Consider the following 27,602-nt stretch of genomic DNA (forward strand, 5'->3'; position numbering starts at 1 on the left):
AATATCTAATTAAAACATTGAATAACTCATTTAAAAAAAGGTAATTTATCATTAAATGATATTTTAAAGCAATTCATTCGACATTTTACAGTTACAGTCAATTTAAGGGTATCAGATTTAAAGGATATAAGAACTTTATGCGTTCGTTAAGACTCAGACATTTTTCTAGCACAAACCGAATCTTGTCTCAAAAAATCTACATATCAAAAGCTATTAGTTGATGCAAAATTTTTTTAAAATCGGAGAAATCCGATACCAATGACGAAGATACGATACATTATATTTTCGGTCAAACGGGATCATTACATGGGAATTATTGGTGATTTCAAAACTTTGAAAACAAATATTGTACATTATTTTTCAAAATCTAGACAAATCTTTAAATGTGTTAAATATTATTATCAAACCATCAAAAGATGTTATTTTTTAAAATTTAATATGCATTTTTGTCTGATGAGGCATTGCAATGACAGCATGTTGTAGGATATCGTGGTGGGCGATATGCGGAAGCTTTGAGCTCTCCTCTTACCTTTGACCTAATTAATATCTAGCTCAGCTCTTTGGCAAAAATAATTGACGTGGAAGGAATGAGTAAGCGTGTGACCAACGCATAATACATTGGTATGAGGTATTTTTATACCTCCTTGGTATGATAGTGTGATGATGAATTATTATTATTGTTGTAGTGGTGTTGTTCGTATCAGTGTTGTTATTAGGTCTTAAAAGCCGGGAATACTACTGTACGTCGTACGACGATCTTAAATCGTCGGCCGATGAATCCATCTCCGCTCTTAGTGATCGCTAGGCCGTTTGCTGAGTAGCGCACGCGTCGTGACTTTGCGTTATCCATCTATTATCGCGTCGGGGGACGACCGCCGGGCGCCGCGCGTACGTCGTGGCTTTAAATCATCAATTATCGTCATCTTTGTTGCTGTTACCAGATGCTCAGTCTTATGATTATTAATTTATATACAGTCTTATGATTATTATATTTTACAGCTTTTCATATTTATTTAGTGTAGTGATAACGCCGATGATTTGTTTACTTTTTGAATCCCCATACCTGTGTATTGATGGTACGTTGGTGTTTATACGTTACTAATATTGTACCTTCGGACTCGTTGGAAGCTCCCCATATTACATGCGTCACGTCTTTATATCTGATTATATTCATCATGGTGTGTACTTAAGCCATATCCAACAGATGCCTGTCAATGATAGGTTTGCAATACCTTGTCGTGTATCCGTGATTACAGATGGAATCGCGGGCATTATTATACATTAGATTTGTAGTTTTTGTATAAATTCGTTTCCAGACAAGGCGTCAATAACCAATGGAATTACCTCAAAAGCGGATACCATGCAGAAGCCGTTTGATGTACAGTACCGGTACATAAAACAAAAGAAACATGTTTTCTAACGTGATTTGTGAGAAAAAAAATATTCAGTCATTCCAGATTATTGTGAGTAAAGTCCACTAACAAGGGAACAGCGACGTTATTGTTAGTTGCATAATAAAAACATAGTAAGCCATTTTTAGACTTGTTTCAAATCGTGAATAGATTTTGTATTGGAAATGAAGTTGTCGAACCCGACCCTATTTAAGTTGACATGGATTTTCTATGAGAAATTGTGGTTTAAAATGATGTGACAATAATAGTATTTCTAAGCCTGCGTCTATTTTTCAAATTTAATTTCTATTGGAGACCAATTTGTAAACCAGGATGGAGTGCTTGGTAAATAAAACTATATGTTATAAACTTCGCTTGTTTAAGACCATTGGAACTTACAAAATAGTTACGATCTAAGTTACCGGTACCAATACTAAAGACATGTTCAAAATTTAAGTAAACCCTATCGAATGATAGCTATTTTTAACCTCAGCACTTAAATTCTATACCTATACAGTTCAACAACTTTGCAACAAGAAGTAAACGTGAACCTTCGGAGAAATTCTTTTTCTCCCTTTTTTATGCTAAGATGGAGATACTGAAAACTACGTTACGTATTTTGCTTCCCCTTTTCTTGTATTGCTTACATTTTGGAAAATCTGAGTATTCTAAGAATTACACTAAAATTGGAGATATAATGCTGGGAGGCTTGTTTCCCTTACATCTGTACAACGAGACTACAGGAAACTGTGGAAACATTCGTGAGCTAGCTTCTATAAAGCGGCTAGAAGCTATGGTGTACACGATTAAGAAAATTAATGAAAACAGTAATATTTTGCCAAATATATCTCTAGGTTTTGAAATCTACGACACGTGTTCCTATTCGTCTGAGACATTAAAACGCTCGTTGAATTTCATCCCTAAGCAGCGTATGAACGAATGCGATTGTCAGTGTTCATGTTTGAATGATACGGAGGGTGGATGTAGCGAGAAAGTGGAGGCAACTGCCATTACTGGAGTTGTTGGAGCCCAGAGAAGTAGCTCCTCGCTACAGGCCGCCGTCCTTTTCGGACTGTATGGTATCCCTCAGATAAGTTACTTATCAACAAGTGATGAACTCAGTGACAAACTTAAATACAAGTATTTCTTAAGGACCGTTCCACCGGATACATATCAGATACAATCAATAGTGGATATATTGATTTTCTATCATTGGACGTATGTTTCCTTTGTAAATTCCGATGACTCCTATGGTGAACATGCTCTAGAGGAATTTAAGTCCCGGGCAAGATATCTTGGAATATGCTTAGCAACAGCCACAACAATTTCAATACATGCAAATAAAGACTTTTACGATAAAGTATTGGCAGATTTAGACAGCGCAAAAGCGCCGGTTGTCATCCTTTACGCCCAAATGGAAGTAGCAAACGGAGTGTTCGAATCTGTTAGCAGGCTTGGTAAAATAGGAAGATTCATTTGGATTGGTAGTGATGGATGGGGAAACTACGGGACCACGGCATTCAAAGGTCATGAAGAAGCTGCGTTGGGTGAGTTATTATTCAGGAAGACCAACTTTGATAGTAATTCGGTTTACTTTTTTGGAATCCCTTCTCAGCCGTTTTCAATTATATTTTTCGTTTGTTGTGTCTGTTTTATGAGAGAAAATAAATGAATTAAAATATCATTACCAGAGAGTCTCGAGTAAAGTAGGATGGTGACACCTTTGTTGACTAACAAAATGAAATTGTACATTCAGTGATCGACCATTAGTTATCACTGCAGAAAGTGTGATATAATAGAGTAATGAAATACTAGAGCGCTATAGACTACTCACGCACGGTTGCATAGGCCGAACATTCATTCAGAAATTGTAATGTTGGTCATAGACCTATTAAAAAAACACCAAAAGATTTTAACGATGAAAAATCTACTTAACAAACTCAAAAGTGCAGAGAGGAAACTATCACAATTCCAAAAAAAAACACAACGGAGTAACTTCATCAATAGTTTACTTTAATTAACTACAGCATAAGCCAATATAGTTACAAAAGAAACAAAGAGTTTGTCTTATTTATTAAACTTTACAAAAGAATTCAAAGCCAAAATAAATTTGCATCAACAAAGGAAAAAAACTACGTGTTTTTTGTTTGTTTTTTTTTGTCTTTAAGGTTCCATCACAATCCGGCCGTACTCTAACTTCATACCAGATTTTGACGAATACTTTTACTCTATGACTCCAGCGAATTCCAAGAACCCATGGCTTCTTGAATTCTGGGAAACATACGGAAACTGCTCGAGTGACGAGCCATACATCATTAATCCGCCATGTGATGAAATTAATCTTGAACCATTAGCAAATGATACAGATATTCCTGCGCACGACAGTTTAGTAATGGATGCTGTTTTATCTTTTGCGTATGCATTAGATAACATGAAACGGCAACAGTGCCAATTTGGTAGTGGGTGGTGTCCAGATTTTATTCCGAATGACGGAAAAACTCTTATGGAGTTCCTTCTGCAAACAGAATTTAATAGTCCGTCAAACGGTCCGGTAGAATTCGACGAAAACGGTAATACTCGGCCGAAGTACAAGATTAATAATTTACAAAAAATAAATGATATCTATAAATTTGTTGATATCGGATCATGGCGTGAGGAAAGCAAATTTATGAGGAATACCGATACTGAGGTAAAATGGTACATCAATACTACGGACGATTCCTTAACACCGAAGTCAGTATGCAGTGAGCCCTGTGACGTTGGCTATGCCACTATAAAATCAGAGGAAACGCCGTGTTGCTGGACTTGCGTCCAATGCCCTTCCTCCTCAATAGTAGTAGATGTGAGTAGTGAGCTTGGAACGCAGTGTAAATCGTGTATTAGTGAAGGTCCAGTGCATTATTTCCCTGATGTTAACAGAAATCAATGTGATGTGGTGGATGGAGCGTTTGTAACTAAGGACCACCCCTGGGCCGTTGTTCTAATTACCTTGTCAGCCGTTGGAATTCTGTCAACTTGCGCCACTTTGGTAGCGTACTTAAAAAACAGAAACACTCCTCTTATAAAGGCTTCCAGTCGGGAACTTAGTTATATAATTTTCTGTGGAATTGCATGGGGATTCGTCTGTGCTATGTTTCATGGCATCCGTCCAAGCCCAGTTGTTTGTCTGTTACGACGAATAGGGCTGCCGATTTCAACTTCACTGATTTATGCTTCGGTAACAACGAAAACTGTTCGTGTATATCGGATATTCAAAGCAAGTTCAAAAACGGCACGACGTCCAAAGTACATTAGTTCCAAATCACAGGTTCTTATTGCACTATCTGTCGCAAGTATCCAGGTAAGTCTTATGCTTTCAAAACATTCGTTGTTCAGAATTTGAAGACGATACTACACCGTCTTGGCTTTATTTTACCAAATTAGTAATAATTAAGCCTAGTTGAATACTTACTTGAATTTTTATTAAAGCGTGTTTGTAAAATGTAAAAATACCAGTGGTATTGAAACAATTTCAAATCAATAAGCAAAATTTGTTAAGATATCTGCATTTAACAGGAAGCCCGGGTTCGAATCCCAATTTGAATCCCGGTTGGGGCGATATTTTCACACTCACAGATTCATCTTATACCCCGCTATTGCCGGTTGGGGCGATTTTATCACTCATTTCCCTGTGTACCATTTACAAATAATATCGTCAACTCCGATTGCTTTGTTACCTCAGGTGTTATGGATGTTGATCTGGTTGATCATTGTCCCACCTACAGTGGATTACATCATGCCTGACGTCAGCAAAGGACGAGTGGTCATGATTTGTTCTGCATGGGACGAGACGGCTGATATAGAAGTGATTGGTTCGTTAGTATTTAACATCGTACTGGTTTTAATATGCTGTGTGTACGCGTTCAGAACACGCAAATTACCGGACAATTACCAGGAGACACGGTTTATTAATCTATGTAGTTTCAGCACGTTGGTAATAATTCTTACATTCACTCCGCCCTACTTCACAACTGAAGAGCCATACTATAAAGCAATTTACAACGGATACGGGTTAATTATCAATGATACGATTACTTTAATATGTTTATTTTTGGTTAAGATTTACGCATTATATTTTGTCAACGATGAAGAAATGAACATTTTCACACAGACTCGTATCAGAGTGAACAGTGGTGTCACCAGGGTTGTCCCGACGGGAGTACCAGGTGAGCGAGTGGAAACTTAGTCAATTGACTAGGGTGAAATGTTTCGCCAAGGTGCAGTGTAATTTAGGTTGGTTAACCTTTATGTATACATAAGGAACTGCCTCCTGGGAACTATACAACTCAGATCTTTGGAATTTGAGCAGATTTAATTGGTTTTAGGTAGGCTCACCATGGTGATTGGTTCATGAAAGCGAATACAGAAACAAATCGATGATGATGATGATTATGATGATGATGACGATAATAATACTCTTATATAAAAAAAAATATATGTAATTTTGATTTCATCTTTTGTACTGTACTATTATATATCAGAAAGGGAATAAGAAATGGGACCAAAAAAAAACCATGTATGTAATGTAATGTAATTACAGAATGAAATAGGCTAGAGTAAACCCATTCCGTACTGTCCGTACAGTAACGAACAGAAGCGTTGCTATGCAGTCCTTAGAAAATACCACTTCTTAGGCGTCATGGCCAAGAATAATAATGAGCCTATCTCTGTGTATTTTAAAGAAGGAAAGGTGAAATTCAAACAGCATTTTGATTGGACACTACTCACTGAGATATTAATCAGTCGTTGTGAATGAACAAGGATCAGAGTGGGTGGTTAATAATAATTATGGACTTTGGACAATGCGCACATTATTAACAAATATGAATGGGTCACTTTCCTCTTTTGTAAGGCTTACTGTGCAATTTATTGATTCTTTTTTTTTTTAACTTGCTTAAAACACAGCAATTGTTTAATAGCAGGGGCGGATTTAGTAGGGGGAAAGTAGAAGGGGGAAAGTGCCGGGAACGTGCCCCCCCCCCCATGACAATTATAAGCGTGGCTGTCGAATAAGCGCTTCCCTCAAGCCTCTATATAATATAAAATAACTGAGCGACAAAAATGTATATCAACCAAAGTCGAGGCAGCTTCAAGCCTTTACAAGTGCAAAGCAAATAATAAATACGTACTGTACAGTATTCTGCTATTTCATTTCAATCTGCTCGACCTTTATCGAACAAAGTATGAACAAACGACAAATACATCTTTCATAAGCAAAACATATAATGGCTGTAACCGTTTATTTTATTGGCAAATAAACAAGACATAAAAACAAACAGAAAAAAAAAAAAACATGCGTCCATTTGAAAATAAATACAAGCTGTGATATACATCAAATTTATAGTACGCATAATATGTGAACACAGTATTTGCGTGATGACTAGTGAGGGCGCTATCCACCTTAACTTTAAGGATAAGCAAATTCGTGTTATTAGATAACAACTCCCTGCAGTCAGTAGATTATATACTTTTATTAACACAAGGTTAAAATAAGCCTATTTGCCTATTTCGCACTGATACATTTACTTGCACTTCATACATGTCACACAATTAATATTAAATATAAATTTATATTCTTTATTTGGTGTGAGGGATGGTATTGGAAGCATTGAAAGTGGAACAAAGAATGCAGAAATCGATACAACCAAAATTTGGTAGCATTGCAACACAATGCTTGGTAAAATTAAACTATAGTGGACAACGGTTGTTCAAAAACATATTATTATTTGTTACCTCTGGATTCATTGTCAATGTTTTTTACTCTATTCCAAAGAAAAATAACATAATATTCATAAGTATATGGGAGAATATAGGAATAACAACAGCAACAAAGTAATAAAGTAAAATATATAATTATAATTTTTATTATTACTATAAATGATATTGATAATAATCAATACAATAAAATAATAAAAATCATAACATTCTGAAAATTTGTATAAATAATAATATATAATTGGAAACTTTTAAGAGCAGAAGATCAAAAAGAATCCCCAGGTTTCCATGGCATACATGTGTGACAAACAATAGTCTTGTGACTAGCAAGTCATGTGACCAACAAGTCATGTGACATGTAACAACACATTTAGTCCAACATGAGCTAAAGAAAATATAGTAGCATATATACAAATTATAAATAGAGAAAATGTAATAACATTTTAAGCAAACCACAAAAAATAATGTGTGGTACATCAAATATTTATATACATACTGAAAGAAAGTAAACTCTTTACCAAAATAATAGTTAATAACTACAATTCGGTAATGTGTATCCAATATTCCAGAAATGATAAATAGTTGGAAGATTTAAAGGGACTACATCAGGTGCAACTATAGTACTACACTCTGTGTATACAGTTGTCATAATGTGGGCAGAGATCTAAATAAGGAGAATAATTTTGGTTTATAGAGTGCATATTATTGCAAATTAATCAACCTTCATTAGTAACTAAAAATGTCTTGGCCACAAGAACTCAACAAGTGGTCAGCATAACACTAAAACTCTCGATCTTACAACTGGAAGCACAGTCATTGTGCATCACATGATCAAGTACCGAAGATCTTATAAATTCAAGATAGCATTCGCCACAATTTACGCATAACAAATTGAAGCGACAATTCCGTCCTAGTTGTTGCCATTGATCTGAGAGGTTCGCGCTACGCAAAAGTTCACCAAATACGCTATTGTTCCTTAATTGTTCTAAATAGAGGGTGCATTGTTAATCGACGCTTCTGATTGTACGTGTTAAGGTAAAGTTATGCGGTGTATGCCATGGTCAAAGCAATCAAAGAGCACCGTACACTGCATTATTACAGAATTTGTACACAGATAATGCGAAGAACGCTATTTTGTTTTTATAAGATCTTAGTCAGGTACTCATAAGTCAACATAGAGGGATGGAGTGATGTCAGAGTCATTTTAAACATTCAGGGTGTCATATAATAATAAATAATAATATACAGTAATATATCCAATAATATAATTACTATAAAAACTTAAGACAGTTCATATATTATGAATAATCCAAGAAAAATCATCCTATATCAAGAGAGATTTTTGCTTCTGAAAAAAGTTTTAAGATTTTAGGTAATTTAATTAAATGAATCTGTGGTTGAATATGTTTGGTGCATACCTCAACCAACCACCTGACTAAATATACAATTTTGCTTTAACAACTACAGAACTAACTATCAACATGCATTGTAAGTCAAACATTTACATTTATGCTACTTCTTGGATTTTAAATCCGTGATTTCTAAGATTGAACTATATACTCTACTGTGCCAGTGACTGTTATATCATGTGGTACAACACTTTCAATATATAAATACTTTGTGGAACATTAGAAAGGGACTCAATACTACTTTACTAAAAAAATAGTAAGTTTTTAAAATACATATTTGGTAATCATTAGTTCACCAAGGTGTTTAGATATATCCTTCATTATGTTCCAATATATACTAGTATAAAGTCTGCTACTGTATCTGGCCCATAACCTCAAATAAAATCCCTTCTACCATTAAAAAAAAAAAACAGAAATAAAAATCCACTACTACTATAAATACAAAATAAAATATATGAAAATTTGTAATAATTGAAATTGCAAGAGATTTTTTTTCTTTGCTTTTCTGATTTAGAAATTAAAAATAAAATTAATTCTTATATAATAATTATTCCAGATTTACATAGCGCCATACAGTATGAGGCTTGCCATCCCAAAACCAACATCAGTTACCTAAGAAAATGAAAATTCACTTTTTAATATATTCTTATTCTCCACATTACAGGCGTTAAAATGATTGGTCATTTTTACTGGAATCAACTTATTATTATTATTATTATTACTATTGCAAAGTTATGAGTAGAAGTATTATGGCTTCTCTATACTAAAGTATACACTACTGCCGCATTATTATGCTAATTACTTACTTTAACAATTAGCAATACCCTGGTCTTGGAATGGCAAACATCATATGATAAAACAACCCTTCAGGTGCTAATAGAATCATGCAAACCTTTTAGCACATTGAATAGTGGAAATATATACGAATTCTACACAGGACGTTATGATAAAATTGGCAATGGTGACCATCAATGGTGACCATCAACAATTAATTTAACACCTAATAGTGACCATTCAAGAGTAGCAAATGTAAGCTCTATAAAAAATACTCAGCACTGGTCTTGATTAGGAAACCACCAACATGCTCTAATGAATAATTCATTTTGCTCCTCTACACATTTATCAGCAGTACTGATGCTCACCCCATTTGTATACTAGCACGCATAGCATGGTGCGAGCACAAACACAAACCTCAAATCGTTCTTTATCTCAAAAGTACTTAGTTACTTTCCATCCAATTATAACCACGCAGAATATATAATGCACCATCTTAACTATTCTGAGGCACAAACTATGAGCTACAGGCTGAGATTTCGGGTTGGAAGGAAAACCCTGAAGTTGGTAGGATTTGAACTAGGACACAAATTGGAGAGAAACCATCATAATCCCCAAAAACAGACCCATGCCCCACATTATAGTATTAATAAGAATTCTTAAACATGTTGACTGCCAGGCCATTCTCCCTAGTCCCATCCCATACGCACATTTTCTTAACGTAGGATATTTTGGTAAAATCTAAGAACGTACTTTGCACATATGCTGTTTTCAAGTCTATGTCAGCCACAGTGATCACCTGTCCTGTGCATCACGAGCAAGCGAGTAACCTAGAGTTTGATTTTGATAGAACGACACACTACGTACCATTCGCTTTTATGAGATTTCGGGATTCAGCCTTTTTTGTAGATTTTGTATTTGAATCAATGCAAGAATAAAATAAGTAGATTCTGAAGTATAATACATTTACATGTATTGGACATGTAGGGCTACAAACAAACTACCTTTGTTATCTATACATACATTTCAGTTCCCAATATAAAGTAAAAAATTACCCAATACTGTTTGATAGTTTTATCTAACTATAACAACAAACTATACCATCTAAAGTGCCTCTGAGCATCCAAACTCATAGCCATTGACGGCACCAGCGTGGTGGCGGGAGGATTAGCCAAACTGTCATTAACAGTTCTGTTAGTTAATCTTAAAAATTCATTGAATTCATAAATTTAGTATGTTATTAATAACCAAATACACCATGATAACAATGTTCTGTAGACGATGTGAGGAAAAGACTAGCACTAAGTAAATGAGCTCAATGGGCTGTGAAGAGGGCGCTATCATCAACTGAATCAGGTGTCATTGATGACTGCTGGACAGCTTCAGTGGCTACATGTCCGATGACTAACTGCTTTGAATCATCAGCATCTAATGTTTTTTCGTCTGAAGTCTTTTCTGCTATCTTTGGTGAAGTTTCTGAATTGGATAAGCTTTGTGGTTCTCCGTCTTGTAGTTGGTAGCGTGATTCATGGCTGATAACAGCTTTATTTTCAAGAAGTGGTGGTGTTTGTGTACCATTTCCGTTGTATTGACATGGCTCCACATATTCACTAGTGCTTCCATCAAATGCATGAGATCTATAAAAAAAAATCAACTGTTACTGAAGAATTTTGTAGTTATCTATACAATAAAAGCATTTATATTGCATGTTACAGATGATGATGATACATGCATAATTTTTTTTGCAATTCGTAAACAGTAGGCCAGTATTATTAAAGTATTGATATTTAATCTAATAATGTATATGTATACAATTTTCTTTGTAAAAAATTCACAGAAAAATACCATTTGCATTGTCCATAATCATCACTCAAAAACAGTAAGATGAATGGTGTGGCTGTGGTGTGAATCAACTTGTTTTTTAGGGGTTTACAAAGCTGTGATTTGATACAACAGTTTCTGCACTAACCACATGCTAAACCTTTTTTTTTCAAACTTCAAAACATGTTTGAAAATTTCCAAATTATTATGCAGGAGTTTCAGAGAAGATTAAACATGAACATGCATATAACATGCAGGTACCAATAAAAGCTTACTGCATGCATCCCCTTTAGGCATAGGCCTACTCTCTGTCGTATTGTAACACTGACAGTACAACATTTTAATAAAATAACACAACAAACCTCTCACTTCATCAAATAGCGTACTATGCCAATAACAGTACATAAGACAAACATACATGTATATAAGATGCTCAACATAATTACGTCTCATTGTGAGGCTTAAGAAGTGGAGATATTTTTGGTCATGAGAACAAATCCTCTAGTTTTAACAATACTTTAAACCAGGACCAAGGCAAATGTTGACAAGCATCTTTACTGCCAAGGTACAGCCTCATTTATAGTATTTAATTCACATCCAAGTAAGTAACTCACTACTAACAAAGCTGAATATACCTTTTGATACTTTATAAGCTTTTATATGCGGTTGATTGCTACTCTATTATGTTCTTGTGTAAAGCACTAGAGTACATCTGCTACTGCAGTGGGTCCGCAGCCTAAATTTCCAAGTTACTTAACTAGTAGTACCAACTACTGCACGTTATGACCATTGTCATAAAATATAAAGTGAAATTTTTAGCATTCTTTACCTGTTCGGACATATCGCTTTACCATGGCTATGTGAACCAGTGTGGTAATACATAAATAATAAATCAACTTTAAAAATAGAATTGATAACATATAATCTCTCGAAATCAATTGGACATGTTTAGTGTGGGATCCAGGAATTCGAAATACAAGGGGTCAGGGAGGAACTTCCTTAGATGAAGGTCTGACCACAGCTCTTCCATGGAAAAGGCCTCATTTAGTGAGCTGCTGTGAAAGCATTGTTATGCTGGAGGGGTTTGAGGGGGAAGGGGTTTGGGGGACACAGAAACACATTTAATGTTGAAGAAAGTCATGAAGAAGCACTGTGATAACAATTTGATACCAAGACAGAACATAGATGAAACCTTCATGCCAGTGTATCGCGAATCATCACAAAATCAAAGCAAAAAAATGGTAATTTAGGTCGGCTTATACAAAAAATGTTACAAAACAAAAGAAAAATAATTACTATGGTATAAATCTTACTTGAAGATGATATACAGTTAAAATTGTTTCAAATACTGAATTTATGAAATGACTTATTTCTGTCATTATTACAAATTAAGAATGATCCCAAACGGTAAGCAGCGTCTTTCCTCTGTGATGTCCAAAAACAAAGACAAAAAAAAACAATGAAAAATGAAACATGGATGACTCAAAGATAAAGCAGAAACATGATGCGATGACATCACTCACCACTTAACTGATAATTTCACACTTGAAATGTTTTAGAGAGGATAAGAATCATGTAAAATATGAAATTGATATGTAATTCTATGTTATACTGTGGTGGATTGCTATTGATACAATCTTAGCCTAAGACTAAATAAATGCACAATTTAAATAAATGATAAGTATTTTAAAAAAAATAATAAAATATAGACACTAGTATTAATCTTACTAATAGTAATAATATACCGTAATTATAGTAATTTTATTACTACTACTAATAATAAGACTAGTATTAATAATTATAACATCACTAACAGTAATAATCAAATATAATAATAATAATATTAACAATATTATAGTAATAGTAATATTTAATGATAATATTTATAATAAAATCAATGATGATAAATGTAAATAACAATATGGTAGTTATATTCTAATGTTGTATATTCTTCACCTAATCCATGATTGATGTTGGAACTTTATGATACTAGCAATCCACTGTGAATCTTGTTTTCTTAGCTACCTCGTACCCTTGCCAACTCGCACCCACAACCTGCACCTAAATTTTGGTTGGCTTGTGCCCATAGTTGGCTAGCCTGTGCCCAAGTTTGGTGTAAGATTTACCTTTGTATTTCTATGTATACTATGCAAAGAGCATTATCTCTTTTGAATGTAAGTAATCATGTTAAACTATAATTATTTTATTATTAAAGACAAACTTGCTAATTAGATACAGCAGGAACCTATAATGTCAGAGTCGTAAATACTGTTGGCACTTAAATTTAGTGCAGTTCGTATACAATTAATAAATATTTCAAAAATTATATTTCGTTTTGGTAGACAGCTGTAGTACAGTATAGAGTAAAGAAGTATAATATTAGATTTCATTGTATTTTCAAGCCAAAGTAGGTATGAACAGACATGGGTACGAGTTAGCCAATGTTGCGCACGAGTTGACATAAATTTGGGTAGTCGGTACGACTTGGCATGGGTACAAGTTGACGTGGGACGAGTTAGCCAACACCCAATAAAACAAGTCCTTGAAAACAGATGATCACAACTAAAACCAAGTGAATAGAATTTAGATGATTTTTCTTCTTGTAGATTGACAACATAAAGATTCTAAATTTAGTATTAAGCTTTATCAACACTATCAAACTTTATGTGACAAAAAATGTGATCTGCCCATATATGGGCAGGATGACATCATATCACATATTATCAAATTGTATCAAAAAAGTTGAACGCGTTCAACTCTATGTTCCATCAAATTTTATGTGATGCTTTTTTCGATGAAATTTGATAGTGTAGACAAAGCTTTACAAATGTATCTACTAAAGTTGATATGCTTAAAGATGTTAGTAGCATAATATAATTTGTTTGTTGGCAGGCACTCAGAACATTACCAAGTAGTAATAATCAGAGTATGATAAATAAAATAACAAGCCAATCATTCAATGATATATTTTATGATAACACATTAATTAATAATAATATAATATATGATGACAGTACTGCAAAGATGTATAATATAATACAAAAATATCACAAACACATTGATATATATTTTATATACTGGTATGATTATATAATGAACCATCAAATGTTAATGCATGTTTTAATTGACTTAATAATAGTGAATGATATAAATATAGTCATAATTCATTAATATTAATTCATATTGCATAGATGTGGTTTAATTATATGTCTCTCATCATATAAATATAAATAGATGCAATAGACTGCTACTGTAGGTACTTTGACTTGATGAGACATGAATTCTTTCAGGTATTGGTCGATCCTGTCATCAATATGTAAGTAGTCATGTATCTCACAATATATGCAACTCCCAATATATGCAAGAATCTTAAGATATATGCAAAATATCTCAAATTATATGCAAAGTATCTCACAATATATGCAAGTATCACACAATCAAGTATCTCACAATATATGCAAGTATCTCACAATATTCAAGTATCTCACAATAAGAATCTCACAATAGTAGACAGTTCTACAGCATCGCATGATACTTAATATTCATGAGTATACAATGAAATGCAAGTACAATATCGCATGGTAATCAGATATTCTGTGACACCCACATGCTATAAAGATAGCAGGAGCTACTGTACTATCAAATTGAAAACTAATTTGTCTCCATGTCAAAGTACTGTATCAAGTAGTCTGTTATTACAATATGCGTCCACTGTACCTTTTTATTCAATTTATACATAGTATATATTAATATATATACCTTCTCTATTTATGTTTGTGTAATTAAGGTTTTGATGTCTAAAGCTTGTATTAATCATTATGTTGATAGTGTTTGCAATAACCACGGTATATCAATGCCAACATTCAAGGGGTCTCAAGTCCTGCAAGTAATCAAGAATCTCCCAGAGCACAACTCATCTCTTGCAAATTTATAATACTGTATTTGCACATGTTTACTATTTTATCATCAATTGTGTCATGGAAGTCTGTGCCAATAGCTATCACTGTGCACAGCAAAATATAAAACTAGATGTGCAAAGTTCATTTAACCAGATCGCCCAGAAATGCAAACTGTTTGATTTTTTTATTTGTTTTTAAATATTTTCATAATCTGCAAGCATTGTTAATTCAACCTCAGTAGCTAACATGCACTTTGAGTAATGCCACTGTCATAGCGCCACTGAACATTGAATTCTGCCCTGGATATTGGTGTTATATAAATTCTTGTTGATTGATTGATTGATTGATTGATTGATTGGTTGATTGAAATAACTTCTTTCAACTTTGGGACCCCTGATACTGTATTCCCCTGTTAATGAGAGGGGAAGTTTTTCTTTGGATGTGGACATCAATGTAAAAGTAAAATCAATAAATTAAAAAAAAATTACGTAATTTATAGTGATTACAAATGTAATAAATCATAATGCTGAATCACAACCACATTACTTCCTGTTATGTAAAAAAAATTAAATATAAATTATTAAACATGTTGCCTATTTAAAATATCTTAATTGACTTACCAATCGGTCTGACACAAGTTTGACCCTGGAATGAGCCAATCAAGCAGCAGTGGGTAGGAATGAGTGATGCATAAATTAACAAGACACTAATAAAACCTATTTCTAATAAGATCATAAGTATTTATACAATTAAAACTTTGGAGAAATAAACATAATTTTCCCAGCAATAGCATCCTAATATTTAGATGAACAAACTGAAAATGTCAGTTTTTGTGATGCTCATTTCACTTGTAAAAAGTTCTGTCATATATAGTCATGATGTGATATCATCCTGTTTTAGTCAAATAAAATTTGATAGTCTGGCAGGGTTTAAATTTATACATATAATGTATATGATTACTTATAATGATTTACAATTTAGAATTTTTAAAACTGTTTTACAGGCTTTTCACATTATATTGATTTTAATGATAAATAATAACAAAAAATAATAAGGTAATATTAAATAATAATACTGTGCACATCTTATTAGTAACAAAAAACAATAGCAACATTATAACCCCACCCTCCCACCTGTCTCTTATACACATCTAGATGTGTATAAGAGACAGCCACTTAACTGATAATTTCACATCAACAAACTGTCAAACATGAGTAAAAATTATACCAAATAATTATATTATTTTAAAGCAATTAAGTAACTGTACAAACAAATTGCTTGAATATAGAATGTGCTGCCCTCATGGGAAATAAGTAGGATTTGATTGGAAACTGAATGGTGCTGTAAAAGTTTGCATGCAATCAAAATAATTTAAAAGAAATATTATTTCTTTTAAATTATTTTGATACAATTAACTACCAAGACCCAAAAAAGCAACATTACAATCAGACTTGAGAGATATGCCATGCATATCTCTCACTTATTTTTATTTTCCAATTCAAAAATGTTTAAGTACACCAGGCTTCTCAAATTAATCTCAATTCAGGTTGAAACGCATTCGGCAAAATCAGTACAGTAGTTTGAACTGTTCCTCTATTTTTGTGTAACGAAAAAATGCGTAACCAATCAGAGCTCAGGAAGCCAACCGACACTTTTGATTCACGCGAATACATTAAACCTAGTGTAAAACCAGCTTTAATATCCATAAGATAGAAGGCTAGCAGCAACCTACTCAGAGTTTAGAGAGATATTATTAACTCCTTGTTCTTTAATCCTCCTTTTCCTGACATGCCATTGACAGTTAATTCTAATAATTGCATTAATACTGTAAACCAAAAACAAAATTGTAGAAACTTGTTAAGCAAATAATCATCAAGTAACTCATAAATCACGTTTCTGTGATCTACTTCAATAAAATTCAAAAGCAATAGTTCTAGTATAATATTGGTTAGAGGAATATAATCGTATATTTCAGTCTCTGGTTGCTAAACTCAGGTTTATCAAAACGCAAATTTCATTGCTAGGCTTCCGGTTAAATCTCGGTGATTTAGCTAGCTGAGCAAAGAAAGCCGCAAAAGCTTACAGTACATACTGTAAAGCCTGGTGTAATATTGTGTGCTTGGCATTAATTAAGGCAAGTCTGAATGTAGCTTAAAATACCTATTGTGTGTGGGAGTAATTGGATAGAAACAAGTGTAAGGATTACTAGAGTAATGAAAGAGTGGCAATGTAGCTTTCATTGTGGTGATTTTGCTTCATTGAGGCACAGTATGTAATGAACCATGGCATATCAAAATGTTTACCTACAACGAGCTATCGTTAATAAATTTAGTTCTATTGCAGTATTTTTTCTTCCTTTCATTATTAGAAATGAGAATAGTGTTTATGCATTCATTATTACCCTTTCATCGGTTTTATTTATTGAAAAGGGCTACTGAAATGATTTAGTAGCCCCCTTCATTGTAATGGGAAAATAATATTTATGACTTCATTGTGTAATTTTGCTTTAAAAAAAAGGGGCTAAGTGGTAAAGAAAGATCAAGTTCAATTGTGCCTGGCTCCTTAAGACTAGTCATTTCTTACCTACACGTTCATGTGTTTAATATCCATCAAATTCTTTCAAAAATCAGTGATATCTACCGCTAAAATAAATTGATTCATAACCTTGAATGACTGTTTGTAATTTTATTTCATTTCCTTTTCTTCATTTTTATTAATCTTTTTAGATCTTTTTCTGTTATAGAAGAATAAGTCTAAACTTATTTCTCCATGGTTAACCAAAGTGTATCAACGATACAGTCAAGGTTTTTATAGCTATACAAAATAAACAAAGCAGCTATACGTTGAACTATTCATTTTTTATACAGAATAAGCCTATATAGCCTATATATTTTAAGAGGAAGTCCCACTCTACGTAGTAATCAATGTAAATATTAATAAGCATGTTCAGAAAAATACACAAATAGTAAGAACATTCATCCAAAAATAAACCAATAAATTATAATATTATTAATAAATTGCCAAAAGCATTTGTAAATCTTGGCCACATGTTGGCATTGTTACTCATTCACAGCACAAAGATTAATAGACAGTTGATTGCATTAAAATGTTTGGTTTCTTACCGGATGTTATCCTCACATGGGTCATCATCATCATCATCCGTGTCAGAGTCAGGAGCAACAAATTGCACATCCATTGTTATTTCACCTTGCTAAGAAATGAAATGGTGAAATATCAGTGGCAGTCCAGGAACTCAAAATAGAGGGGGGACCATGGAGGGACCACCTCAGCCCCTATATGGTTGCGGCTGAGGTAAGAAAATTTGATAGTGGCAACTAGATGGCCAGAAATGAATATAATCAGAATATAATTTTCTTTTTATCTCCATTTTTGTTTTTATAAGTTTGAAAAAAATTTAGGGGGGGGGGGGGGTGGCTGCATTGGCATGAAAAAATAGTGACAATTATTAGGTCTTCCAATGCAGCTAAAGTTACTTCAAACTTATAAATGTACATCTTTCAAGTAGACTTACCTGCTGCGAGAGTATATCAACAGCTTGAGCATGCTTGGAGGTTCGAAGGTCAAAACCGTTCACAGATAATATTGCATCCCCGACAAATAAACCCTGGCATCGATCTGCTGGCATGCCCTCGTGAATCTCCGATATCAATATTGGCACTCCATGTTCACGTCCTCCCTAACAAGTCAAAACACATTTGTTAGTGGTGCACATGATACAAGGGATATTACGGTATTATTTTTTTTGTCATGCACACTACATGTACTTCGTAAGTAACATGAAGCTGATGAGAGAGTCTGTGGTACTCCCCTGGAAGGGGCACTCGTCCATTGCAAGTAACTTTTAGAAATTTTGCTGGTACCCATTAATACAGCTGGGTACACTAAAGTAATGTAGATAAAGTGCTTTGCTCAAAGACGCAAGTGAAATTCACAACGAGGAATTGGGATCCCGACCTTGAGTTTGAGAACCAAACTGATTCCACTGCAGCAAACTGCTCTCTACATTCACATGATTCCATAAAGGGCAATTTTGTACAAAGTGTGCAAATTTATATCAATTCAAACAGGATTTTTTCACTTCAAAGGAATACATTTGAAATTTTCACTGATATTTAGAATAAAGCAATCTGAAATAGAGATGAGTGAATATTTTAGGAAATTTATTAACCTCATTTATCATATACCGTAGATAAAAAATTTATATTTTTGTGAAAGCTATAAAAAATGTACTATTTATCATACTCAATGGAGGTGATAGTACATGATATATCTGATTTCATTTGATTTATTACAAAAATGTAAATAAAATTATGGTTATCTAGTAACAGCAATGGGGTTTTTTTTCTTATGATTTTATTAATTTCAGCTAGCACTGCAATTTCTTTAGTATTATCTAAAGTAACACTGAATAATGGTTTAATTTTCTTGATCTATATTATGATTTTATCTATTTTAGCAAGCCCTGCAAGTTCTCAAAATAAAAAAAAAAGTTCTTCAGCATTATTAAAGATCATATGGTTACGGTCATTAAGGATGAATTTAATAACAATCATTATTATCATGATTATAAGGTATACAAGGAATATTTGTCATCATGCCTAGACTAGAACAGAGCGGGTCCTTTATTAAAAGGGACTGCCCTTACGGTCATATCTGCAAAGGTCAAAGGTATCTGTGGACAGAACAACATGATTTTTACAACTGGAGTGTACATTAAAACAATTATGTTAGTGTTACAAATAATTTATGATGAAATGAGTTATTAATAAAGCAATTATCATAGGTTATTGTTTACTTACAGTAATTGACATTCCCAGGCCTTCATTTGGTTCTTTAATGAGCAGAATCTTGCGCACCTCCCCAACACCACGACTCTGAATTGCCTTATCCTATCAAAATAACAAGATACAGAATAAACCACTGCATGTGACAACAACATTGTTTTTATCAACTAAATACACTTATGTTTCTCAAAATTTGTCCCAAGATGCACTAAATTTAGCCACACATGAGCAAAATTTCAGCTGAGCTATGGCTTACATGGAAAGAGTCCCCTTTGAATAAAATGGAACAGTCCAACCGAGGGTGCCACTTCTCCATAGTAGTCCTCATTCCCTATTCAACATTTTGCGAATAAAGAGCTCCCCTATTGTGCTATTATACTATGCCACATGAATTTTTATTTAGAAAATTTTATCTTGTTGGATTATTAGTGTATACTGTACCAGAAAATTGGATCCTTGGATTATGTAAATTCTTGAATTATTATTTTTACAAGAGGCAATTGAAATGACATATCCTTTTATTTGGAAAAGTCAGGTTTCATTAACTCTATCCATGAACCTTATTAATACTAGGTCCACACTCTATCTAATGAAAGAGGATCAAAATATGAATGAAATGTACAATTACACCTATGATACTTTATATCTTACATGCCCAACTGGTTGAGGTAGTTTCTTCTTAATTCCCCCTCTTCCTCTGCATGCTCGGATTACTGTTTTATGACGATGAAGATGGATTTCTGCTTCTAATTGGTTCCATAACTTATCATGCTCTGGACCACGTAAGTCTCGTCCTAACAGTTGAATTTGTTGGATTCTGCAAAAAAAAAAATGACAACCAATCTATCAATCAGAAAAACTCTAACAGGGCCAAAATCTATCAAGTGTGGTACAGTATAATTAGTACTAGATGACTCATCAATTCTTCCACTTATCCACTGCACTCCTTTTATTGAAATTTAAAATAAATATCTACAATTTACTATTTTTACTTTAGAGATAAACAGCAATAATTCCGTGGCAATCCTGGCTACGGCCCTCTCTCCTTCATCATTATCACTGATAAATCATCAATATCATCATAATATCATCAAAATCATTTTCAAGATTGTTGTATTCTTGACTTGAAAATACACAAAATAATCACAATACAGTAATATATCTAAATAGAACTTTATTAGCTTAACCAACATTTAGCTCATTCAGGTCGACTTGACTAACTATTGTTATATAAGCACCGCTTATATCCAGTATGTCAGGTGTTCCTAATAATATTTAAATCTGTCCATTGATATCATCAGTATCACCTTCATATCATTAAAATCATCTTTATTTCATTATCTTCATGCATCAATATTATTGTCATATCATCAAAATCATTTTCATCAATATCATCAATGTCATCTTCATATTGAATACCATCAAAATGTTCATCATCAATATCATCAATTTTACAATAAATCATCATGATCATCTTCATACTCATGATCCTAAACAGCATATCAAGTCAGAGAAACTATTTGTGTCATTTTAAAATATAGAACATCAGTTAATAGCATTAAACAAACATATCTGTAAAGTATTGTTATCACAGTTAAGAATATTTTAACTATAACTAAGCAAGATGGAAATTTTATAGTACAGTATTATTATGCATAAATTTCATTGTGTAATGTATCAAGGAAATCTATTTTGCCTAATAAAGTTAAAATTAGGAATCAAACATTCAAACGTATGCTTACTATTCATATTAGAACTTGATGATCGAGAAATTGCCAATTTGCAAGCAAATTCATGTGAATCTTCAATACGGAAATCGAATGTATCAGAGCACTGCACTAATAATTATAATAGTAATACTTAACTCTCTATCATTGCATGGCAGTATTATAGAGATTATCTCTATGACTGCATCAATGATTATGGTTTTTTTTTATTTATTTTTAGGGCACGCCCATGCCAGCTGGTTTTTTTTTTCTTCATCTGGCTTTTGAGCATAGCCCCCTTCTGTTGAATTTAATCCGCTTTACAACACTATTTCCAGTGGCAAATCCTGAAATTTGAAATGGGGGGGGGGGAGACTCCAGTGAGGGTCCACCACAGATTGAGGGTCTGTCATCATGGCACCTGTAGAGGGCCAAAAATGGCATTCTCTGAGTTAAAATTTGATTATAATTTATCTTTTTTCTTCATATTTTTTTCAAATTCATTATTTAGGTACATGCATTGTAATTATATATTTTTTGGATTGTGTTATTCTGGAAGAAATAAATGTTTTTTGATTGATTGATTGATTGATGTTGGCCACTTACCTTCCTGCTAATTCCTTGTCTAGATATTTTGCAGCTAGTCTTGATCCATACACTTCTCCTTGTAGAGCTAGCACATGATGCTTCAAGCTCTCATTTTCCTTAATGAGTTCGTTGACCTCTGCCTCCAGGCGAGCTTCTTTTATAGCATCTGTCATATGGCTTACCATTTCTTTTTCCTACAATCATGGCATGGAGCAAAAAACCAATCCATTTTAATGTTCGGTGTGTATGCTTTTTACTCTGCTAATGTTTCTTACACTTCAACTGCGTATAGATGATTGCTGCTGAATTATAGATTACTTGTGACTTTTGTACAAAATTATTTTATGCTACCACATACTGTAAAGCCTGTTCTTTATTGTATGCTATACTTTGGTACATAAAATGAAATTGTAGAGCGATTTTGGTTTTGGGTTTTTTTCTATAATCAGTAATAAAATAATAGTAATAATAATTACCAATCATTAATATTAACAAATATTTGAAAATTTAATAATTAGAAATAACAATCAAGTAACATATAAATCATAGTTTCAACTTTTAACTATTGTACTAACTAGACAATCGCTAAATAAACATCAGTAGCAGTACTGTACATTTTATTTTCTAAACTGCGGCAGGGGCGGATCCAGAGATGTTCGAAAGGGGGGGGCCAAAAGTGGGACTGATTGAGATAACACCACCCTACAGTAGGGGGGTCCGGGGAATGCCCCGTGAAATTGTTGTTACTAGACGCCCGAAAATAATCTCTGAAGCATTTTGGGCGATCAATTTTTTATTTTTCTTTCTTTTTTTTTTCTTCTGCGTATAGATGATTGCTGCTGAATTATAGATTACTTGTGACTTTTGTACAAAATTATTTTATGCTACCACATACTGTAAAGCCTGTTCTTTATTGTATGCTATACTTTGGTACATAAAATGAAATTGTAGAGCGATTTTGGTTTTGGGTTTTTTTCTATAATCAGTAATAAAATAATAGTAATAATAATTACCAATCATTAATATTAACAAATATTTGAAAATTTAATAATTAGAAATAACAATCAAGTAACATATAAATCATAGTTTCAACTTTTAACTATTGTACTAACTAGACAATCGCTAAATAAACATCAGTAGCAGTACTGTACATTTTATTTTCTAAACTGCGGCAGGGGCGGATCCAGAGATGTTCGAAAGGGGGGGGCCAAAAGTGGGACTGATTGAGATAACACCACCCTACAGTAGGGGGGTCCGGGGAATGCCCCGTGAAATTGTTGTTACTAGACGCCCGAAAATAATCTCTGAAGCATTTTGGGCGATCAATTTTTTATTTTTCTTTCTTTTTTTTTTCTTTTTTTAACTTTCCAAAGGGAGAGGGGGGCTGGGGCTTGCCTGCGCCCCACCCCTTTAAATCCGCCCCTGTCCAGTTTAACTTTTGAACATGCTCAATCAGCTACGTATTTTCCAATAATAGGGAGTTTTAATTGCACGACGGTAGGATGTAAAACGTAATGAAGTCTAATAAAAGTCATCTGCATATGTGATGCAATTTGGTCAAATCTACGTATGCAGAGAACATAGGACACCCGGTAGGACATAATTCCATTCTAGCGTCGCATCGTCGCGCAAATCGAAAGCTCCCTAATGATTGAAAGACATTGCAAGTTAATAATGTAGCTATAAACAAATGGGAGACAGTACAGTAATTAAGTTTTAAAACACAAAGAGAGTTAATTGCATGAATATATTTTAAAAACTTTAGTGAAAAATTCAACCTAATAATACATGAAATGCACAAGTAAGTGACATTCTATAGACAATTCTCATGTTTTGTATTCTTATATTTGACAAAAGTAGTAATCAGAAATTAAAATATTGAGTTTTAATGTGAAGTACAGTAAATACAAATGAAATGAGTACAGTTTTGTAGCGCCACCTTCTTCATTTGTATTTTATGCAACAGACTAATACGGCTCCTACTTTTATTAAATGTTCTTACTAATTTTTCTTTGATAGAATCCGAATCAACATTCTGCCCCGTGCTGACATGCAGCTGGAGTTGTATAGCATGTAGTTGTAAAAGCTGGTTGTGAAGTTCTTTTTCGAGAACTGCCTTTGTTGCCTGGACTTCACACAGATCAGCTCTTAAATTCATAATTTGTGCCTACAAAATACAGAAAAATGTTAAACAATCAACTCTGCCTCAAAAAGTACAGAATTGTGATTCAAACTTATTTAATCACCACATGTTATTGGACCTATTATTATTTATGAGATCTTTTCAAATTAAAGCTACTATTTAAAAAAAGTGAATAAGATGACACAAAAAATATATTAAAATAACGATATTAACAAATTTTTTCTATTGGATACAATTTAATAATTCAAAATTAAAGTACTAATTTTTCCCTTGTGGAACAATAAAGTTTATCTTATCTTATCTTACCTAGTTTATGGACCGATTATATCCATATTTGGACATTCAATAATGGTGGCGCAAGGGTTTGACCAACATGATTACGATTCCCCCGATGCCAATTAAAATAAAAAACTTATTACAGTATGTATGGTCCACGGAAACTATTGACAGTTTAGGGACTCGAAAGATGCTTTAAAAATTACATAAAATTTCTTTTCCCAAAAGCGCCTAGCTAGGCCTAGATTAGTTAGCACTAAGCCTAGGCCTAGTAGTAGTCTAGTAGCCTGGGCTGCCTCAGGAATTTCCTGCCTCATCTCAGGCTCAGCTACAGCTCACTAGGCCCCTAGAGTAGGCCTACTCTAATTTGAATTTAAAAAAAAGCCTTTTTGATTTCGGAAACTTGATTTGACTAGGTAGGTCTAAGCCTAGGCCCCCTAAAACTAGCTTAGGCTAGTCTGGGTGCTAGGCTTGTGTGAAACAGTTTGATCGGATCAGCCGACAGGCCCAAAATCCCGACGGACAATACACAACAAGTGCTTACTTCATATTTTGCATTATTCTGAAAAATCGTCTGTGATTTGTGACAAAGCTGAGCAAAAGCTGCACTCAACGCTGTCATTTTCTGTCGACCATCATAAGTGATATCGCACTGATCAGGATCTATTTCTCCAAGAAGTATATCTAAATCTACAAATGCTTTATCGAATTCTTTTTCCAATATTTCTAGCCAGTGTAGAGCTGCCATGTTGTCAATTTACAAATAGATTTGATTTTAGCGAAGATATTCTAGTTTCATTATGCGTTTGTTAAACGTCAATCGTCAATAGTGTAACGCGTTTGTACGGTTTTGTTTATATTTTGCGCATCTTGAAATAGCCTACAGCCCGCCCTCCAAATCGAGGACCCCCCCCCCCCCCCTGAGGCCCTCTAATGTGAAAGTATACCCGGACAGACCACCTATTTTTTAAAACTGAGCTTACCCTCTAATTATGAGACCCCTCTAATTGAGACCGAGCGCACCTTTATGGAAGTAGGTGACAAAATGACCTCCAATTCAAAACCACATTTAAAAATAAAATCAAACAAGATTAAAGTTTGAAAAATTTATTTTCATAAATTCATCCATATAAATAAAGGTTTCTTAAGTGTATTATATTTGAGAAAGCTAGTTTTTAAAAACAAATTTTTAGTTTTAGCAGGGAGTTGTTATAGTGCTATGACAACTCCCTCGTTTTAGGCAACTGGCTATCATAATATGCCTATTCAGTAAATGTTTTACAACAATTTGGCACCTATTGGCAAAAAGCGCTGTTGTCAGCTGCTTATCCCTAATTAATTTTATATATTCCTATGTTTCTGATTTTCTTCTTTAGCCGTTCAATTGCTGCACTACAAGGGTCATTCAAATTCAGCTCCAACAATGCCGTCGTACAGGTGGACGTAGCCCTTCCAGTACTTGGTCCCCACCCCCACCCCCTACCCCTACGATCAATGAGTCTAGCTAATTGGCTTCTATTTTCCACTTTATCATGGCCATGAGGAACTTTCAAACTCAGTGCAAAAGTTGCTAATTGAAGATTGGGAATACAAAGGAAAGGCCAAGTAACACAGAAGAGAATAACAAGTTATGTAAAGGATGGACACCTACATACCTAAACCTAACTTAAGTCAAATACAGTGTAAATGTTATGTTAACTTTACAGTATGCTGTTCAGATTTTTTCAATGTGTTTCAACAGCTTCAAGTTGGTCACAAAAAGAAAAATTAAAAGCAAACAATAGTTCTTTGAAATAAATAAATGGTCCCTTGTTGTGTTTTGGAGACCACTTTTATCTTCGGTTTTCATTTAGAGGTTTGTTCGGTTACCCTCCACTTATGCTGCTCGCAGACATATTCCAAGCCCACGGTTTTAGAGGTTCTAATTTGAGACCGAATCCCGAGACCACCGCTAGACACTCGCTAGTGGTCTGAAATTAGAGGGTGGACGGTATCGGAACAATGTACCGCCGGGCATCCTTGTTCAAAAAGTGTAAATCTAAATCATTGAAAAAAAACCCCACATATATAAGACTAATGCTTATCATACTGAGATCAGGCATTCTATGCGCTTTATATTTGGGTATATTTTATTATTATTAAAAAAAAACTCACACACAAATCAGTATTGCACCATGCACTGAATTGAAATACTAAATATAAAATTACAAAAATATAAAATTGGCAATAAAAAATTAAATTGAAAATATTAAAAAGACAGACGAAGTCAAAAATTACAAAAACAAGAGTGACATGAAAAAATTCAATACAAATTTAACAATTGAATCAATAAATATATATACATTTTTTTGTCTCCTTCATCACTTACTGTATTCATTTATGCCAATTGGATCCATAGATTTGTTTTAAATTCATGTGCAATTATGTCTTAATTAAATTTCGTAAGGTTTTAACAGTTTCTGCTAGATTTTAAAGATTATTTTAATGTATTTAATGACCTTTTATTTTATCTTATCTTATGTTATTCTCAATGTTTGAGGTTGATTTAAGACTATATTAATTATTTATTAATGTATATTGATATTGAAAAGTAAATTGGTGTATCTGTAAAGTTCTTAGAATCTTGCTGAGTTGCTTGATATTTTGTTACTATAAGTGTAAGCTTAGAAAAAAAAGTTTCTTGAATTTAAAATTTTGCAATCCGGTAACCTATGTGACAAGAAACGCGTCGTGTAACCTACCAAACGCTACACATGACATGCCAACAAGCTGTGAGGTCTAGTTTATTTTCCATGGATGACGTCATGAAAGACGTAACGTAAACAAAGGGGGAAGCCGACCGGTATCTCTACTGATTTTTCACTGATGTTAATACAGTACAAATATCATTAAATTACTTACCAGGAATGGTCTATACAACACAATATAGAAATGGCATTATTGAATTCAGCCCATTCATTTTAATGAAGACAATATTGTCTTATTCTAATGTTCAATTAAAAAATTGTAATATTTCAAATTATATATGTATTTTAT

At 33.5% G+C, this 27,602-nt stretch overlaps 2 protein-coding genes across 5 annotated transcripts; one reads left to right on the forward strand and one right to left on the reverse strand.

The window, feature by feature from the left end:
- The first annotated feature begins 766 nt into the window (after positions 1 to 766).
- On the forward strand, positions 767 to 6,767 carry LOC117103013 (metabotropic glutamate receptor 3-like). 2 transcript variants are annotated; one of them, XM_033243474.1, is made up of 4 exons: positions 770 to 1,525; positions 2,246 to 2,938; positions 3,560 to 4,731; positions 5,113 to 6,767. In XM_033243474.1, the coding sequence occupies exons 2-4, from the start codon at positions 2,323 to 2,325 to the stop codon at positions 5,614 to 5,616; spliced, it is 2,292 nt and encodes a 763-aa protein (XP_033099365.1). In that variant the 5' UTR covers positions 770 to 1,525; positions 2,246 to 2,322; the 3' UTR covers positions 5,617 to 6,767. The 2 variants fall into 2 exon arrangements, with proteins under 2 accessions (XP_033099364.1, XP_033099365.1); XM_033243473.1 differs by having other exon boundaries at positions 767 to 2,938.
- Positions 6,768 to 7,411: 644 nt separating this feature from the next.
- LOC117103015 (Golgi-associated PDZ and coiled-coil motif-containing protein-like) lies at positions 7,412 to 25,347 on the reverse strand. Of its 3 annotated transcripts, none has more exons than XM_033243477.1 (9): positions 25,111 to 25,347; positions 24,150 to 24,314; positions 22,166 to 22,341; positions 20,505 to 20,670; positions 19,869 to 19,958; positions 18,581 to 18,745; positions 18,171 to 18,259; positions 15,669 to 15,693; positions 10,813 to 10,965 (listed from the first exon to the last, which is right to left on the reverse strand). In XM_033243477.1, the coding sequence occupies exons 1-9, from the start codon at positions 25,312 to 25,314 to the stop codon at positions 10,951 to 10,953; spliced, it is 1,095 nt and encodes a 364-aa protein (XP_033099368.1). In that variant the 5' UTR covers positions 25,315 to 25,347; the 3' UTR covers positions 10,813 to 10,950. The 3 variants fall into 3 exon arrangements, with proteins under 3 accessions (XP_033099366.1, XP_033099368.1, XP_033099367.1); XM_033243476.1 differs by lacking the exon at positions 10,813 to 10,965 and adding an exon at positions 11,004 to 12,574; XM_033243475.1 differs by lacking the exon at positions 15,669 to 15,693 and having other exon boundaries at positions 7,412 to 10,965.
- Positions 25,348 to 27,602: the final 2,255 nt, after the last annotated feature.

Source organism: Anneissia japonica, unplaced genomic scaffold (assembly GCF_011630105.1).
Source record: "Anneissia japonica isolate Jap-2015-1 unplaced genomic scaffold, ASM1163010v1 scaffold284954_len198220_cov131, whole genome shotgun sequence".
Classification (NCBI taxonomy): domain Eukaryota; kingdom Metazoa; phylum Echinodermata; class Crinoidea; order Comatulida; family Comatulidae; genus Anneissia; species Anneissia japonica.